This window comes from Gorilla gorilla, chromosome 4 (assembly GCF_029281585.2).
Source record: "Gorilla gorilla gorilla isolate KB3781 chromosome 4, NHGRI_mGorGor1-v2.1_pri, whole genome shotgun sequence".
In the NCBI taxonomy this organism is placed as follows: domain Eukaryota; kingdom Metazoa; phylum Chordata; class Mammalia; order Primates; family Hominidae; genus Gorilla; species Gorilla gorilla.
The window spans coordinates 10,952,773-10,967,376 of record NC_073228.2 but is presented as its reverse complement, the minus strand read 5'-3'; the positions used below and the strand labels follow the sequence as shown (position 1 = coordinate 10,967,376).

Here is a 14,604-nt window from a genome sequence, read left to right as displayed (position 1 = left end):
CAGGCGTGAGCCACCACACCTGGCCAGATGGAGTCTGCTAGAGTCTCGGGGATTTTATAGGGACAGGATGGGGGCGTGGCAGGCCAGGGTGGTCTTTGGAAATGCAACATTTGGGCAGGAAAACAAAAATCCCTGTCCTCACCTAGGTTTGTGGGCACAGGCGGTGGGGGGATCCCTAGCCAAGGATCACGCCTTCCTCTACCCAGCTCTTCCTTCCCCCTTCATGAGGAGCAGGAAGTAGCAACTCTTTTTTTTTTTTTTTCCTCAACGTCCCCATGGACACCAAGGAAAAAAGTACTTCAGATGTCTTAGTGAGACAAATCAGAGGGTGGGAGATGAACCCCACAAAAATTCAGGGGCCCCCTCACCTCAGTGAAGGTTCTGGAGTCCAAAGGTTTGGAACAGGTGATAATTATTCTCCTTTTGATGTTATTTTTTATATTTTTTTGTAGAGACGGGGGTCTTGCTATGTTGCCAGGCTGGTCTTGAACTCCTGGCCTCAAGCCATCCTCAGCTGAGTGCTTTTCTTTGACACTTAGTGAATGCTCAGGAACCACAGTCAGGATACTCAGGCGGGAACCGGGGTGGCTTCTCCGTTTTACCCTTTATCCCCATTCATGTGTTTCTTAGCCCCCCAGGGAAGAATGCTTCTGTGGGGGACGCAGCCACGATTCCTTGGAAGGAGAAGCTGAGCCCAGCCATGCTGGTCTCCTCCTGGCACTGATCTACAGACAGGGAGCAGCGCAGTGGAAGAGGGGAAGATCCCAGGGCTGAAAGGATGGGTGGAGGGGCGCTGCTGGTTGCATTTCAGGCAACACTTTAAAGTGCAAAGCGGGCCTGGCGCGGCGGCTCACGCCTGTAATCCCAGCACTTTGGGAGCCCGAGGTGGGTGGATCAGAAGGTCAGGAGCTCAAGACCAGCCTGGCCAATATGGTGAAACCCCGTCTCCACTAACAAAAATTAGCCGGGCGTGGCAGCAGGCACCTGTAGCCCCAGCTACTCAGGAGGCTGAAGCAGGAAAATCACTTGAACCCGGGAGGCAGAGTTTGTAGTGAGCCGAGATAGCGCCCCTGCACTCCACCCTGGGCGACAGAGCAGGACTCCATCAAAAAAAAAAAGTGCAAAACGTTGAATATCACATCATTAATGCGGCATTTTGTGTTCAGAGCCAGTGGGACAGTGGATTCCTGCACAAGATTCCTGAAAGCCTGGGGAGACTGAATTATGTTAATCTAAAAGGATCCCATTTAATTAGGAGATAAGAAATTTTTGCCTTCACCTGCACAGGAAGGGTGCACGGAAACACGTTATTTAGAACATCCCGGGCCCGAACATCGCGGGCCCTAACATCCAGGTATCCGTGCCACTTCTCTGTACCGGTCCAAGGAGGCCGCGGTGTTCGCGGCGGTCGCCGAGACCGGCGGGCTGTGGTTTCGAACCCGCGGCAACGGCGCGCGGCCAGAGGAGGCGCTCGGGCTTCGCGTTCCGCGGCGCCTGGCCCGGCGCGGCCGCCGTAGCGGGAGGACCCGAGCTACGGTGGCCGCGGGGCGGCGGCGGGGATCGGACTTGGTGGGTCCCGGGCCAGGGGCGGGCGCCGCCATGGGCAACCTGTTCGGCCGCAAGAAGCAGAGCCGCGTCACGGAGCAGGACAAGGCCATCCTGGTGAGGGCCCGGGCCCGGGGTCAGGGCTGGGGCCGGGACAGGCGACGGGGCCGGGGCGCGCGGCGGGGCCGGAAGAGCCCCGCGCCCTCGGCCCCCCGCGTTCGGATGGGGAAACTGAGGTGCAGCGCGCAGCCGGGCCCCTCGGTCTCTCCGCCCTGCGTCCCTCCTCGCCCGCGGGGCCTCGGGCCGGGGTCTCCTGCGCGGCGCCGTGGCTGCCGACTTCCCCCGGGCCCGCGCGTCCGCCTCTGCGAGCCCCACCGGGGTGGGCGCGGCTGGTGACTGCGGGATTCGACGCCGGCGTTCGGGGCTCGGCCACAGCCTGGCGGCCTGTCTTTGGGGTCCGCGCGGCGCTGGGCTTTCCCTGGCTCTGGGCCCGCGGGAGCAGGTCCCGGCCCCGGGGGTCCCGGCTCTCCCGGAGTCGCTGCCCCCGCCCCCGTCCCGCGGCTCATTTGCCTCCTGGTGCCCTGGGCCGGAGCCCCAGCGGTGCTGCCGGCTTCGCGAGGCAGCGCGGGGCATCCCCTCTCCCTCACCCCATCCAGGCCAGGACTGGAAGGAAATCTGCCCTGGTCCGAGGAGCGGCCGACAGGTGCGCCGAACGCCTGCCGGGGTCCTGCCGGGTTTCCGCAGCGCCTGGGTGCAGGACCACCGTGTTTGGCGCGTTTGTTTGCGGCGACTCCAGACTGACCCCCCGGGGCACAGCCGGGCCGGTGGTGGTGCCTTTTCCCAAGTGAAAGTTAGCTTCTGCAGGAGGAGGAGTCGCCTGGCATGTCAGGGACACGGCGGGTTAAGAATAGTCCATTTTTGTAACGAGATAAACGTGTCACGAAAGAGACCCCGAAATGGAAGCAGGGCTAGCTTTTTCGGGTGCTTTCTTTTCTAAATTTTGTGCAACAGAAATAGGTTAATTTTATACTAAAAGAGAAGCTAATGTAAATGAAAGAGGGAATCTTACGTTGGCATCTGAGTCCATAAGCTGTGAAAAGAAACAACGGGCACATTTGTCCCTAGAGAAGATGGGCACAGCGCTGGGCACCGTCCCGAGCTGCCTGCAAGACAGCTGGGCCCAGCCTCCATCGTCCACCTTCCACCTACCCTGGCAGCCCCAAGGCACTCCCTCCCCTCTCTTTAAGGACTCAGTTCCGGTATCTCTTCAAGCACGGTTTTCCACTTGCCAAGGGTCACTGTGGGCTCTCGGCTGTGCAGACCCGTGTTCCAGGCTGCAGTAGGTCTCCCTGGGATTTTGGGTGCTTGGGAACAGCATCCTTAGCACACACTAGCACAAATGATTGCTTTTTTTTTTTTTTCTGTTTTTCTAGGATAACAGGTGTTCCCCACGTGGCCTGTGACCCTCCACTGAGACCTTGTTTTACAGGGGGGCAGCCTGGCCACAGCTGCCTGCCTTTGGCCTCTGGGTCTCCCCAGCAGTGGGGCTGGGCAGGGGGCACCTGTCACTGTAGCAACGAGAGGACCCACAGGCATTGGCACTGCGAAGGGGAGACTCCGTGGGTGGAGGGAGCCGGGAATGAGCCCTCAGGTAGAGGGAGCACTGACTTCCTATGTGGAGTCTTAAAGAGGCACACAGGCCCTGACTGAGCTAATTCTCCTCAGCCTCCTGCCTTAAGGCCATAATCCCTGTGCCTGTACGGGCTTAGCATTGTCTGAAGTGATGAAGTGATGACGTTTGGAAAACTTAAGGGCCTGATAGGGCAGGACTGGCTGAAGTTCCTCAGTGGCCGAGTGCTCTCTCTGGGACGGCACACAGATGAGAGGCGGTCAGCGGGGCCGAGTGGGTGTCTCTGCAGCCGGATGGTTGGCAAAGGGGCAGGGAAGCCACAGGCATCTCATGCGGCTGAAGCGCAAGGAGAGAAGCCGGGGGGATGTCTGAGCCCTGTCCTGGCCGTGTGGCTGGTGGCACTTGGGTACTCGCCACCTGCATGTTCTCGAGTCCGAACTTTTTTTTTTGAGATGGAGTCTCACTCTGTCACCCAGGCTGGAACACAGTGGCATACTCTTGGCTCACTGCAAGCTCTGCCTCCCGGGTTCACGCTGTTCTCCTGCCTCAGCCTCCCAGGTAGCTGGGACTACAGGCACCGCCACCACACCCGGCTAATATTTTTTTGTATTTTTAGTAGAGACGGGGTTTCACCGTGTTAGCCAGGATGGTCTCGATCTCCTGACCTCGTGCTCTGCCCGCCTCAGCCTCCCAAAGTGCTGGGATTACAGGCGTGAGCCACTGCGCCCAGCCGAGTCCAAACCTTTGAGGTCCTGGCAGCTGCTCCCTGACCTGAGCCCTGAGCGCTTGTACCGCTGGCAGGCAGCCTCGAGGGTGGACCCACAGCAATGCTGCGGTGGTCTTCCCCATCCCTGTGATGGGCTGTGGAGTCCGGGTGACCCTCTGGTGGGGCTGCCCCTTGCGTGGCAGGATGTGGAGCTGTGTCCCTGGCTTCCATCCCCAGACGTGTCCAGGCAGCACCACCTGTCCCCTGGAAGGCAACCCTGCCCCATGAAGGACACTCACGGAGGGCCGCCTGGCCTCCATGCCTGGCGCTCAGTAGCGTGGCCAGGGCTCCCAGCGTGGGCTCGGTGACACCAGGCCCTCTCTCTCTTGGCAGCAACTGAAGCAGCAGCGGGACAAGCTGAGGCAGTACCAGAAGAGAATCGCCCAGCAGCTGGAGCGCGAGCGCGCCCTGGCCCGGCAGCTGCTGCGGGACGGCAGGAAGGAGTGAGTGGGGCCCGGGCAGCGTGGGCACCCTGTCGGCTGGGGTGGGGGGCCCGGGCAGCATGGGCACCCTGTCGGCTGGGGTGGGGGGCCCGGGCAACGTGGGCACCCTGTCGGCTGGGGTGGGGGGCCCAGGAGGGCCACAGTGGGTCACTCTTGGGCTTCCCTCTGCAGACGGGCCAAGCTGCTGCTCAAGAAGAAGCGATACCAGGAGCAGCTCCTGGACAGGACAGAGAACCAGATCAGCAGCCTGGAGGCCATGGTGGGTGGCTGGGTGCTTCGCCCTGGAGTGCAGGTGCAGCTGGAGGCAGCTCCGCCCGGCTGCGTGGACATCAGAATTTCTCCCGAGAGCTAAAAGCTCCTCCTCTCAGATGCCTCGGGCTGAAGCTGACCTGAAGAGGGGTGGGCCTGGAATCCCGGGGAGTCTGCCAGGAAGCTAATGGTCTTAAGGGGCTGGGGGGCAGGTTGGCTCTCGCAGGACTGAGGTGGGGAAGGTTGGGCCACCCCTGGGTGGTGTGGGTAGGTCAGGGGTCTACGTGGGGACTGAGTGTCCCTGGTGTTAGGGACCCGAGCGGCGTGGTTCTGCTCTTTGGTAACCAGAGCTACTAACAAGCAACCAGCGGTCCTCTGAGTGTGTCCCTGGCACTTGCTCAGTCCTGCGCATCCCCACCTGGCAGTGGGAGAGGACAGGAAGGAGCAGGTGTCAGGAGTCACCCTCACGCCCAGCAGCACCCGCCCAGCAACGGTGTCATCCTGAACCCTGCCCCGGGGCCGGGAGGAGGGCACGCCGGATCCTCAGCACCTGCGTCTGCTCTGGTTTCCTTTTCAGGTTCAGAGTATTGAGTTCACCCAGATTGAAATGAAGGTGATGGAGGGGCTGCAGTTTGGAAATGAGTGTCTGAACAAGATGCACCAGGTGGGTCTCTGCAGGGCCAGGGGCATGGAGGCGTGGGGAGCCCATTGGGCTGGAGCTGGGGATAGGGCGGGGGGCTTGTCCCACGGTGTTCGTGTCAGACACAGGGCAAGAGGCTGGCAGGGGAGATGTGTTGGGTGCTGCCAGGCAGGCAGGGATGCAGTGACCGGGTGCAGCACAGGCTGGGAACTGTGGGAACTGGGTCCCCAGGCGCCGAAGTGACATAGAGGGGAAGTCTGAGGGTGGGGAGGGGGCTGGCAAACTAATCACAGAAGGCTTCCTGGAGGTGGCGGGTGTGGTGGCTCACACCTGTAATCACTTTTGGAGGCCAAGGCAGGCAGATCACCTGAGGTCAGGAGTTCGAGACCAGCCTGGCCAACATGGTAAACCCTGTCTCTACTAATAATACAAAAATGAGCCAGGCGTGGTGGCAGGCACCTGTAAACCCAGCTACTCAAGAGGCTGAGGCAGGAGAATCTCTTGAACCGGGAGGCAGAGGTTGCAGTGAGATGAGATTGCACCACTGCACTCCAGCCTGGGTGATAAGAGCAAAACTCCATCTCAGGAAAAAAAAAAAGAAGGCTTTCTGGAGGAGGTGAATACCGGCCTCATCTCAGGCCGGGCATGGATGTGAAGCCCAGCGTGGCCATACCACGTTCCCCCACCAACCCCATCACACTCCCGACGTGGGGGCCAGTGGGTGGGGCTAGTTGGAGAGTCGGGGACTCACCTGGCGGGAGGTCTGGCTGTGCCACTTTTCCAAGTGTTTGGGGAGTACTGGTGGTGTGTGCCGGTCAAGCACAAGTGGCCCTTTGACCTTTTGCCACTCAAAAGAAATCAAGTCACCTGCCCAGAATGTTCTACCTGTTGCTTGTTTTTACCAGCGGCTGTGAGAGCTGACTCAGGGTGAGAAGGGGCAGCAGGCGCCAGGGCAGTGCAGTCGTGGCCTCTGAAAAGACTCATCAAACGGCCCCTGTGGCCTCAGGACGGGCGCATGCCTGGGACACACATGGCCTGGCCTCATTTAAACAGGGACAGGAGCCGGGTGTGGTGGCATGCACCTGTAGTCCCAGCTACTTGGACGGATCGCTTGAGCCCAGCCTGGGCAACACAGCCAGACCTTGTCTTTAAAAATAAATAAAAATAAACAGAGAGGTGAGGCCGTGGCCCTGAGAGCCCAGGAGGCCTCTGTCGGGGGTCTACCATTGGCCTCACCGACAGGCGTCAACACCCATCACCCTCGTCCACAGGTGATGTCCATTGAAGAGGTGGAGAGGATCCTGGATGAGACGCAGGAGGCCGTGGAGTACCAGCGGGTAGGTGGCACCCTGACCGGCCTGACCCCAACTGTGGGAACCCACAAGGCCACCCTCGAGGGCCAAACTGTCCCACATCCTAGAGCGGCCGCCTTCTCTCAAGGGGACGAAACCCAGCCACAGGCCGTCTCCTTCCTCCCTGAGGGGCCGCCTCCTCACTGCTCTCACCACCGCCTGTCCTTTTGCAGCAAATAGACGAGCTCCTAGCAGGAAGCTTCACTCAGGAGGATGAAGACGCCATCCTGGAGGAGCTGAGCGCAATCACTCAGGTAACCGCCCCCCGGGACTGAGTAGTCACTCGGGCGATGGGACCCCCAGGACTGAGCACAGTCACTCAGGCAGTGGGACCCCCAGAGCTCAGACCCCCAGGAGGCCCTGCCCATGGTGATCTCATATGTGGTGTCCCTTAAGTAAATAGTCTGCGGTTTGTGACTGGTTTTCCTACCTGAGGTGACTCTGTTTTCAGGGTTGCTCACCTGACAGTCTGGTGCAGGCAGGCTGGCCCCGTGCCCTGGACAGAGCGGGGATGCTGGGCCTTCCTGGTGCCTCGGCCCCTTTCTGTCCCCGGCTGTCACGGCTGTGGTGCTGGCTTTCCCCAGCCGTGGCTGCTGACTCACGTCCCACATAGGCCCTCGCTGCGGGGGCCGCGTCCTGGCCCCAGGCTCACATCCAGGCTCTGAGTCTGCATTCACTCCCTGACAAAGGGGTTGTCCTCTCTGTGGGCCCCTGCCTCAGTCTGCCAAATTCTCATGGTGCCCCCAGAGCCGGCCTCTGCCCCAGCCCTGCTGCCAGCTGCCCCGGCGCTCTGGTGCTGTGCGGCCTGTGGTGCCTGCACCCACTTGCTTGTTCAGTTACTTTCTCCTGAGGGTCCGAGTCCTCCGGGGCCTCCAGGGAAGGCCAGCTGAGAGGCAGAAGCACCCGTGCTGGCTTAGGCAGCCAAGCTCGCTGGGACAGCGTTGTGCCGCAGCCCACCCCGCAGTGGTGGACACCAGCGTGACCTGGGTGTCTGTGTCACCCACCCCTCGGTCCCTGAGAGCCAGGGTCTCTGGGGCACACCCAGGACGTCGCCGCCTTACAGCCCCTCAGGGCCCCGGGGTCTGTTGGGAGGAGCCTCCATGGTAGCGGCTGCGTCACCACCTAGGGGATTCTGGTGGCACCAGAAGCCGGGGCAGTTGCAGACGTGGGTCTTCTGAGCAGCACGTTCCTGTCCGCTTTAACTCCGGCTGAGAGCGGCTGACTGACAGGATCCGTGTTCTCTTGGAGAGGCCCAGGCAGCCCGGGGCAGACCTGTCACCTGCTCACAGCCTTACCCTTTGCTTCTTGCAGGAACAAATAGAGCTGCCAGAGGTTCCCTCCGAGCCCCTTCCTGAGAAGATCCCAGGTATTTCCATGTTTGATTCTTTTGAATGGTTGGAATTCGCAGGAGAAAAGTGGATTCTAGAAGGGAACAAGACAGAATGCTCCCAGCCCTTCTCACTTGGCAGAGGTCGTCCAGGCCTTCCTGGGCCGTGGGCGAGCCCTGCTGCCTGGCTGTTTGGCTTGGGGGCGTGCATACCTGGCCTTGGGGTTGGGCTTGGGTTTCCCAGGGGTTTGGTAACTGGGTAACCTCGTAAGAGAGCCATACCCCATTCAAAGAGGCACATTCAGAAATCAGAACTAGGGAAAGGCTTCTTCAGCAGCACCAGCTCATTCCCAGGGTCTAGCCCAGGATTAGCCGTCAGCCAGGGATGGCTCTCCCCGTGGCACCATTCAGCACAGGCTCTCCAACCTGCCCACTGGGAAGCTGACTTTAGAACCGTCCATCCACGTTTGTTCTGTTCCTTTACCCATCTTTGGGGCTCTTCTCCTCTCTGAGTCCTGCTGGGAGGGGCTGTGCTTTCCTGGCCCACTGTCCCGTGTCCCTGGCCCTGTCTGTCAGCCCCATTGGCTTCCTGTTTGTCACTTGCCTCCCCCAGAGCTGGGCGTGCCCTTCCCTAGTGCGAAGTCCCCGGAACTGGCCCTTTCCACCCCTGTGGCCTCGTCCCTCTCTGGAGGTCTCTGCCTGTGGGTCTTCGGCGTGTCACAAACATCTCTGTTTCCTCCACAGAAAACATCCCTGTCAAGGCCAGGCCCAGGCAGGCGGAGCTGGTGGCAGCTTCGTAACGTGGCCTCCTCTTGTGGGACTCACGGGGATGCCCCAAGGACTGTGGCCCACAGAGAGTTGGGGTCACGGCCAGCCCCTGACCGGGTTCCCTGGAGCCCAGCGCCCACGGTGCTGAGCAGAGCCGCAGCCACGCAGGCGCATTGCAGGAGGACTCCAGAGCGTCTCCTGGAGACCTTGAGCCTGAATGCACTCGGGCGCCACTGGCCTGCTCTCAGTCCGGATTAACCCTCGGCCGAGCCCAGCTTCTGCCAGTTGTGGGCTCCCCCGGTGGCCGCGGCCCAGGCCCGACGCCTCTGGTGCTGTTCCCCTGCAGTCCTAGCCCCGCGTGGCTCGCCCTCGTCTGTGAGGAAGACACCTCCAGACCTTGGGGTCCCCGCGCTTCCTCGTGCTCCTCGCTGCTCCCGTTAGCTGGTGCAGGCTTCCGTTAAGGGGTCCCTCCCTTGGCCTGGCTTCCCGGCGCACCTCAGCTTCCCTGCTGGTGGGGGGATCCCCAGGAGACCAGCATGTGCTGAACCTCTCTGTGCCTCTGCCTCCGCACCCTAGACGCCCACCTCCAGTTTGAAGGTGGCGGGCCAGGGGCTTTCTTGCTGAATTGACGACTCCGAGAGCCCTGACTCCCGCCTTGCCACTCACGGCTCTGTCCACCAGGGCTCAGCCCTGCTGAGAAAGGACCTCCGATGCTCGGGAGACGCTGCTCCGGCAGGTGCGGCCCCGGAAGTTTGTCCATGGGGGTCCCCGCGGCTGGGGCTCATGGAACTGCGAGACCCGGGACCCTCCTGCCCTGCGGGTCCCCGAGCCACCAGCAGCCAGGACCGGAGGCTGTGGGGCATGGCGTGACTTCTCGTGCACAGGGCTGGTTTGGTTATGAGACGATCTCGCTGGGACCGCCCCTGCCCGTGGAAAGCCACAAGGACAAAGGGAGCGGCCACCTCGACCCCCAGACAGGCCGGCCCGTATTAAAGTTGGCCCTGCACGCCCACTGCCTCGTGGACTTGGGCGCAGTGGGCACCTAGGCGTGGCTGCCTCTGTGGGAGTGTGGGTGGGTTGTGTGCGGCCCCTCCCCCACGGTGACCCTGACCAAAGCCCAGCCCCTTGACCACCATGGGGGTGCTCACTGGAGGGCTCCTGCCCAGTCAGGCCAGACCTGGGCTCTGCACATGTGAGATGGAAGCTCTGGGCCCTGACGGCCACCTCTGGGCAGCTGCCCTCCGTGAGGGCCAGGGTGCTGCTCTGAGCAGGCTGTCTCCCTTGCGTGGCTTTGTGTAATCCTGGGCCCGAGGGCAGTGCCCCCAGAGGGTGGTGGGTTTGGGGTCCTGGTGCCCAGGCGGGAATCTTGATGTGCAGGGAACACGCTGGGCAGGTGCCCCCCAAGGGGTGGCTCCACACCCCGCACCGGTGGGCATGGGGGTGCTGGCCCTGCACTGCCGGGTCTCAGGACTGAAGAAGCTGAAGACCTGGGTTTGCGGGAAAGTCTTGTTTCTCCACGTGGCGGCAGCTCTCCTGCGGTGTGCGTGTCAGCTGGGGGGTGAGGGGGTCTTCCAACCACCCTTGCAGGGATTCTGCAGAAAATTAGTTGGCTGGGGCTCCCCCTGTCTGTCCCCAGGACTGCCAGGCAGCCTGGAGGGCACCTCGTGATGAGGCTCCAGCCCCATGACCTGCTCTCTGCAGCAGTGCGTCCCAGGCCCGTGGAGCACCAGCTCTGGGTCCCAAACTGCACGCAGGGTGCCAGGAGCCTGCGCTGGGAAGCTGCAGGTGTGGCTGGAGGGGCCCTGGCTACTGTCAGTCCCAGGCCTCAGTCACAGCCTTTACACACCCTGCCCATGGGGCAGGTCCCTCCTTTCCCTCTGCCTCCATTAGAACCCAGGGGCTTCTGCCAAGAGAGGCCGGGTGTTCTGGCAGCATTTTGTGGCAGGACTTTGCTCTCAGCCCCAACCGGAGCAGCTGTCCACAGTGCCCTCCCCCTTGTGCCAAGTTCCTGGTCAGGGCCCAGGAGGCCATCCAGGGAACGCCAATAACCATCCATCCCTGCTACAGCACAGCCGGGAGTGGGGTGGGGTCCACGTTCCCTCCGACTATCCAAGAAGTTAGAGCCTGAGTACTAATCAGCCGTGTTCTGTGTACCAGTGTTCCTCCCTGGACCTCGCAAGGGTCTGCCCGGACAACCCAGGGTGACCTTGAGCTGATTCCCAACTCTGGCATTGGTGTGTCCTGGCTGGCCGGCTCCTGGTTATGTCGGGCTGGTGGCAGCCCCTCCTGCCAGCAAGGTGCAGAGCACAGTGCTGGCTGGAGCCTGACCAACCTGATCTCCTAATCTAGGTTGGGGACACAGGAGCATGAAAATCACAAGTCAAAATTAGGTGTGGAACCTCAGGGCGGAGCTGGTGTCCTGCCAGAGATGCCTGGGGGCTGGGGGGAGGACTTGGAGGAGGAGAGGCTGCAGAGGGCAGGGACACAGAGTAGGGGGGCCACACAAAGGGTGGCTCAGAGTGGGGGAGGGGCATAAAGGAAGAGCCATACATAATCAGCAGCTTTGAGGGGTGTTGGAGCCTGCCAGCCACAGAGGACTTCCCAGGGAGGGAATGGGGCATAGTGTGGAAGTGGTGCCCTCATTTTCAGAGGCTGCAGACACTTCGCTGGAAGGCACACTTGCCACGGGGCAGGCAGTGTGGCAGTTAGAAATGTGTGGGATGGAATGGGCGCGGTGGCTAACGCCTGTAATCCCAGCATTTTGGGAGGCCGAGGCGGGCGGATCATGATGTCAAGAGATCGAGACCATCCTGGCCAACTTGACGAAACCCCGTCTCTATTAAAAATACAAAAATTAGCTGGGCATGGTGGAACACACCTGTAGTCCCAGCTACTCGGGAGGCTGAGGCAGGAGAATCGCTTGAACCTGGGAGGTGGAGGTTACAGTGAGCAGAGATCATGCCACTGCACTCCAGCCTGGCGACAGAGCGAGACTCCTTCAAAAAAACGCGTGGGACAGAATGGCAGGGCCATCCTGGACGGGATGGGGCCCCTGACCCCTGTGTGCCTGCGCTCTGCCAGCTCCTGCGCAGAGCAGGTACTCGGGGGAGGGAGGATGGTTTGCTCCAAACTCAGGTCCCAACTGGTGTCTGACTTGGCTGCAGAATCCTTTGGGTCCTGGTTTCTTCATACATGCAATATTGGGGGTTTGGCCTTGGGGGTCTCTTCCAGCTGAGTCCACTTCTGTCCCCAGCCTGTAAACTGTCTGCACCTATTGACTCTTGATGGTCTCTGAGGGACTCAACTTTAGAAACTCTGTCCTTTTTGTGCTGCTGTCACAGAATGCTTGAGACTGGGTAATTTATAATGAACAATCAACTGGCTCACGGTACTGGACAGGTGCCAGCATCTGGCGAGGGCCGTCCAGCTGCGTCATCACATGGTGGAAGGCAGGAGGGGAGCCACCCCACCCTTTTATAACCAACCCCAGCCGTTAGGGCGCAGGCTTCATGGCCTAACCACCCTCTAAAGGTCCCACTCCATACTGTTACAAAGGCAATGAAATTTCAACAGGTTTTGGAGGGAACAAACATTCAAACCATGGCAGAAAGTGTGGAAGGAGCAATAACCACACTGAACAGAACGACCATGGTAATTAAACCCCAAGTGAAACCATGACCCGTTTTACATCATCCTGAGAGAACAGTGCAGCTCCAGTACTTGCTGAGCTGCAGAGACAGGGTCCATCCAACTCGACAGCATCCAGCAGCCACTCCAGGCCGCCAGCAGACAGATGTTGGGAGCAGCACTGATAGTTTGGGTTTTTGTTTGTTTTTTTAAGACAGGGTCTCACTTGCCCAGGCTGGAGTGCAGTGGTGTGATTATGGCTCACTGCAGCCTGGAACTCTGGGGCTCAAGCGATCCTCCCACCTCAGCCTCCCGAGTAGCTGGGACTACAGGTGTGTGCCACCAAATCCAGCTAATTTTTGTTACTTTTTGTAGAGATGGGGTCTCACTATGTTACCCAGGCTAATAGATTTTTTTAAATGATCATACAGGACGGCTGGGTGCAGTGGTTCACACCTGTAATCCCAGCACTTTGGGAATCCCAGCACTTTGGGAGGCTGAGGCGGGCAAGTCACCTGAGGTCAGGAGTTTGAGATCAGCCTGACCAACATGGAGAAACCCCGTCTCTACTAAAAGTACAAAATTAGCCGGGCGTGGTGGCGCATGTCTGTAATCCCAGCTACTCGGGAAGCTGAGGCAGGAGAATCGCTTGAACCCAGGAAGCGGAGGTTGCAGTGAGCTGAGATCGCGCCACTGCACTCCAACCTGGGCAACAATACAAGACTCCATCTGAAAAAAAAAAGATCACACAGGAAAACAGAAGTTCGATTTCACGTCGTACACTGCTGTAATTTCAGCACATGTGGACTCGTGTAACCACCACCATAACCTTCCGTCACCCCTGAAACTCCCTCCCGCCAGCCCTTTAGGGTTGCCCCTTCCCCCCAACCCCACCAGCCCCTGGTGACCACTGATCTGTCCTCCAACCCATAGTGTTTTTCCGGGAATGTCACATAAACGGAAGCCGACCATGGGTCACCTTTCTGGTGCCTTTCTCCCCGCACAAAGTCTTTGTCCTTGTGAAGTTGTCACGTGCCAAACGCTTGTCCCTTTTTCCTGCTGGGTAATACTCCTGGTGCCGCCCTTGCTGTTTGTTGATGCACATCTGGCTGCTTTTCGCTGGCTGCTAGCGGAGCTGCTAGGGACATGGCCACGGGGCCGTGAGAGCGGAGTTTCCTCTCTCCCGTGACCCTGAGCTGCGCCTTTCTCAGCCGCCTCCCGAGGCCCCAGGCGCTCTGCGGGGGCTCTGGCGGGGTTGGGGGGGTGGGCGTTCTCGTTATTTCAGCGGCGCTGACCCTGGCCCTGCGGGAGGGACCGTGGGACCCGAGACATCGCCGCCTGGCCTCCGCTCCCCACCCGGGAGTGGGGCTCGCACCCCCCCAACCTCGGGTAAAGAGGCTTCCGGAAGGAAGGGCGCCCCGCGGACCGCGCCCAACCCTGCCCAGCACAGCCCAGCCCTGCCCAGCCCAGCCCTTCCCGGGGCGGCGGCGCGGGAAGCAGGCGGTGGCGCACGGGCGTCGTCATGGCAACCCCACCGGCTCCGGGGGCCGGGACCGCTGCCCCCTCCGCCCCTCGATCCCCGGCCCTCCGCCCTTCCTGGCTGAGGCTGGACCCGGCTGCGCGGGGCGCGAGGCTGCCTTTCCCGGGATCACCAGGGACCACCCGGCGCGCTCCCCGGGAATCCGCACCCCTGGCCCCAGCGCTCCGGAGCGACCCGGGTCAGCCCCTGGCTGCCTGCAGTGGGCCCCTGGGCGAACCCCGGGCGGACCCAGGAGTGAGCACCCGGTGCGCGGCAACGATGATCCCGCAAGGGAAGCTCACGGGAGGCAGGAGCTGTGGCAGCAGCCCCAGGATGGGGCGCGGGGAGCGCGCTGAGCTGTCCTTTCCCGCAGCGGCCCCGCGGTTGAAGCGTGGGCTTGGGTTTTGGTTTTTCTTCTGTGGCAACAGTTCTGTTGAGATATTACTCGCCTGCCGTACAACTCACCCATTTTAAGAGTACACCTCAGGGGTCCTGCGTGTATTGACAAACCCGCCGCCGTCACCACAGCCAATTTCAGAACATTTTCATCTCTTCAAAAGAAACCCTGTACCCTTCAGCTGTCACCCTCCTGGTCCCCATCCGGTCCTCGTCACGCCCTCAGCAGCCATGCACTGCCTGTAAAGTCCCCTGTCCTGCCCTGTAGGTGGAATCTATACCTTGGGGTCTGTTCTGACGTTCGCCTAACAGTCTTTCCAGGCTCAGCTGTGCTATCGTATG

The 14,604-nt window shown here is 60.8% G+C and overlaps 2 protein-coding genes across 3 annotated transcripts; both read left to right on the top strand.

The window, feature by feature from the left end:
• Positions 1–1,502: 1,502 nt before the first annotated feature.
• Positions 1,503–9,732, top strand: CHMP6 (charged multivesicular body protein 6). Of its 2 annotated transcripts, XM_055389501.2 has the most exons (8): positions 1,503–1,662; positions 4,275–4,384; positions 4,556–4,643; positions 5,211–5,297; positions 6,545–6,610; positions 6,799–6,879; positions 7,937–7,991; positions 8,697–9,732. In XM_055389501.2, exons 1-8 carry the CDS (start codon positions 1,600–1,602, stop codon positions 8,750–8,752), a joined length of 606 nt encoding a protein of 201 aa, XP_055245476.1. In that variant the 5' UTR covers positions 1,503–1,599; the 3' UTR covers positions 8,753–9,732. The 2 variants fall into 2 exon arrangements, with proteins under 2 accessions (XP_055245476.1, XP_063561829.1); XM_063705759.1 differs by having other exon boundaries at positions 1,519–1,662; positions 7,937–9,732.
• A 982-nt stretch (positions 9,733–10,714) lies between these two features.
• LOC115934667 (translation initiation factor IF-2) lies at positions 10,715–14,604 on the top strand. Its single transcript, XM_063705760.1, has one exon. It carries the CDS (start codon positions 13,870–13,872, stop codon positions 14,338–14,340), a length of 471 nt encoding a protein of 156 aa, XP_063561830.1. The 5' UTR covers positions 10,715–13,869; the 3' UTR covers positions 14,341–14,604.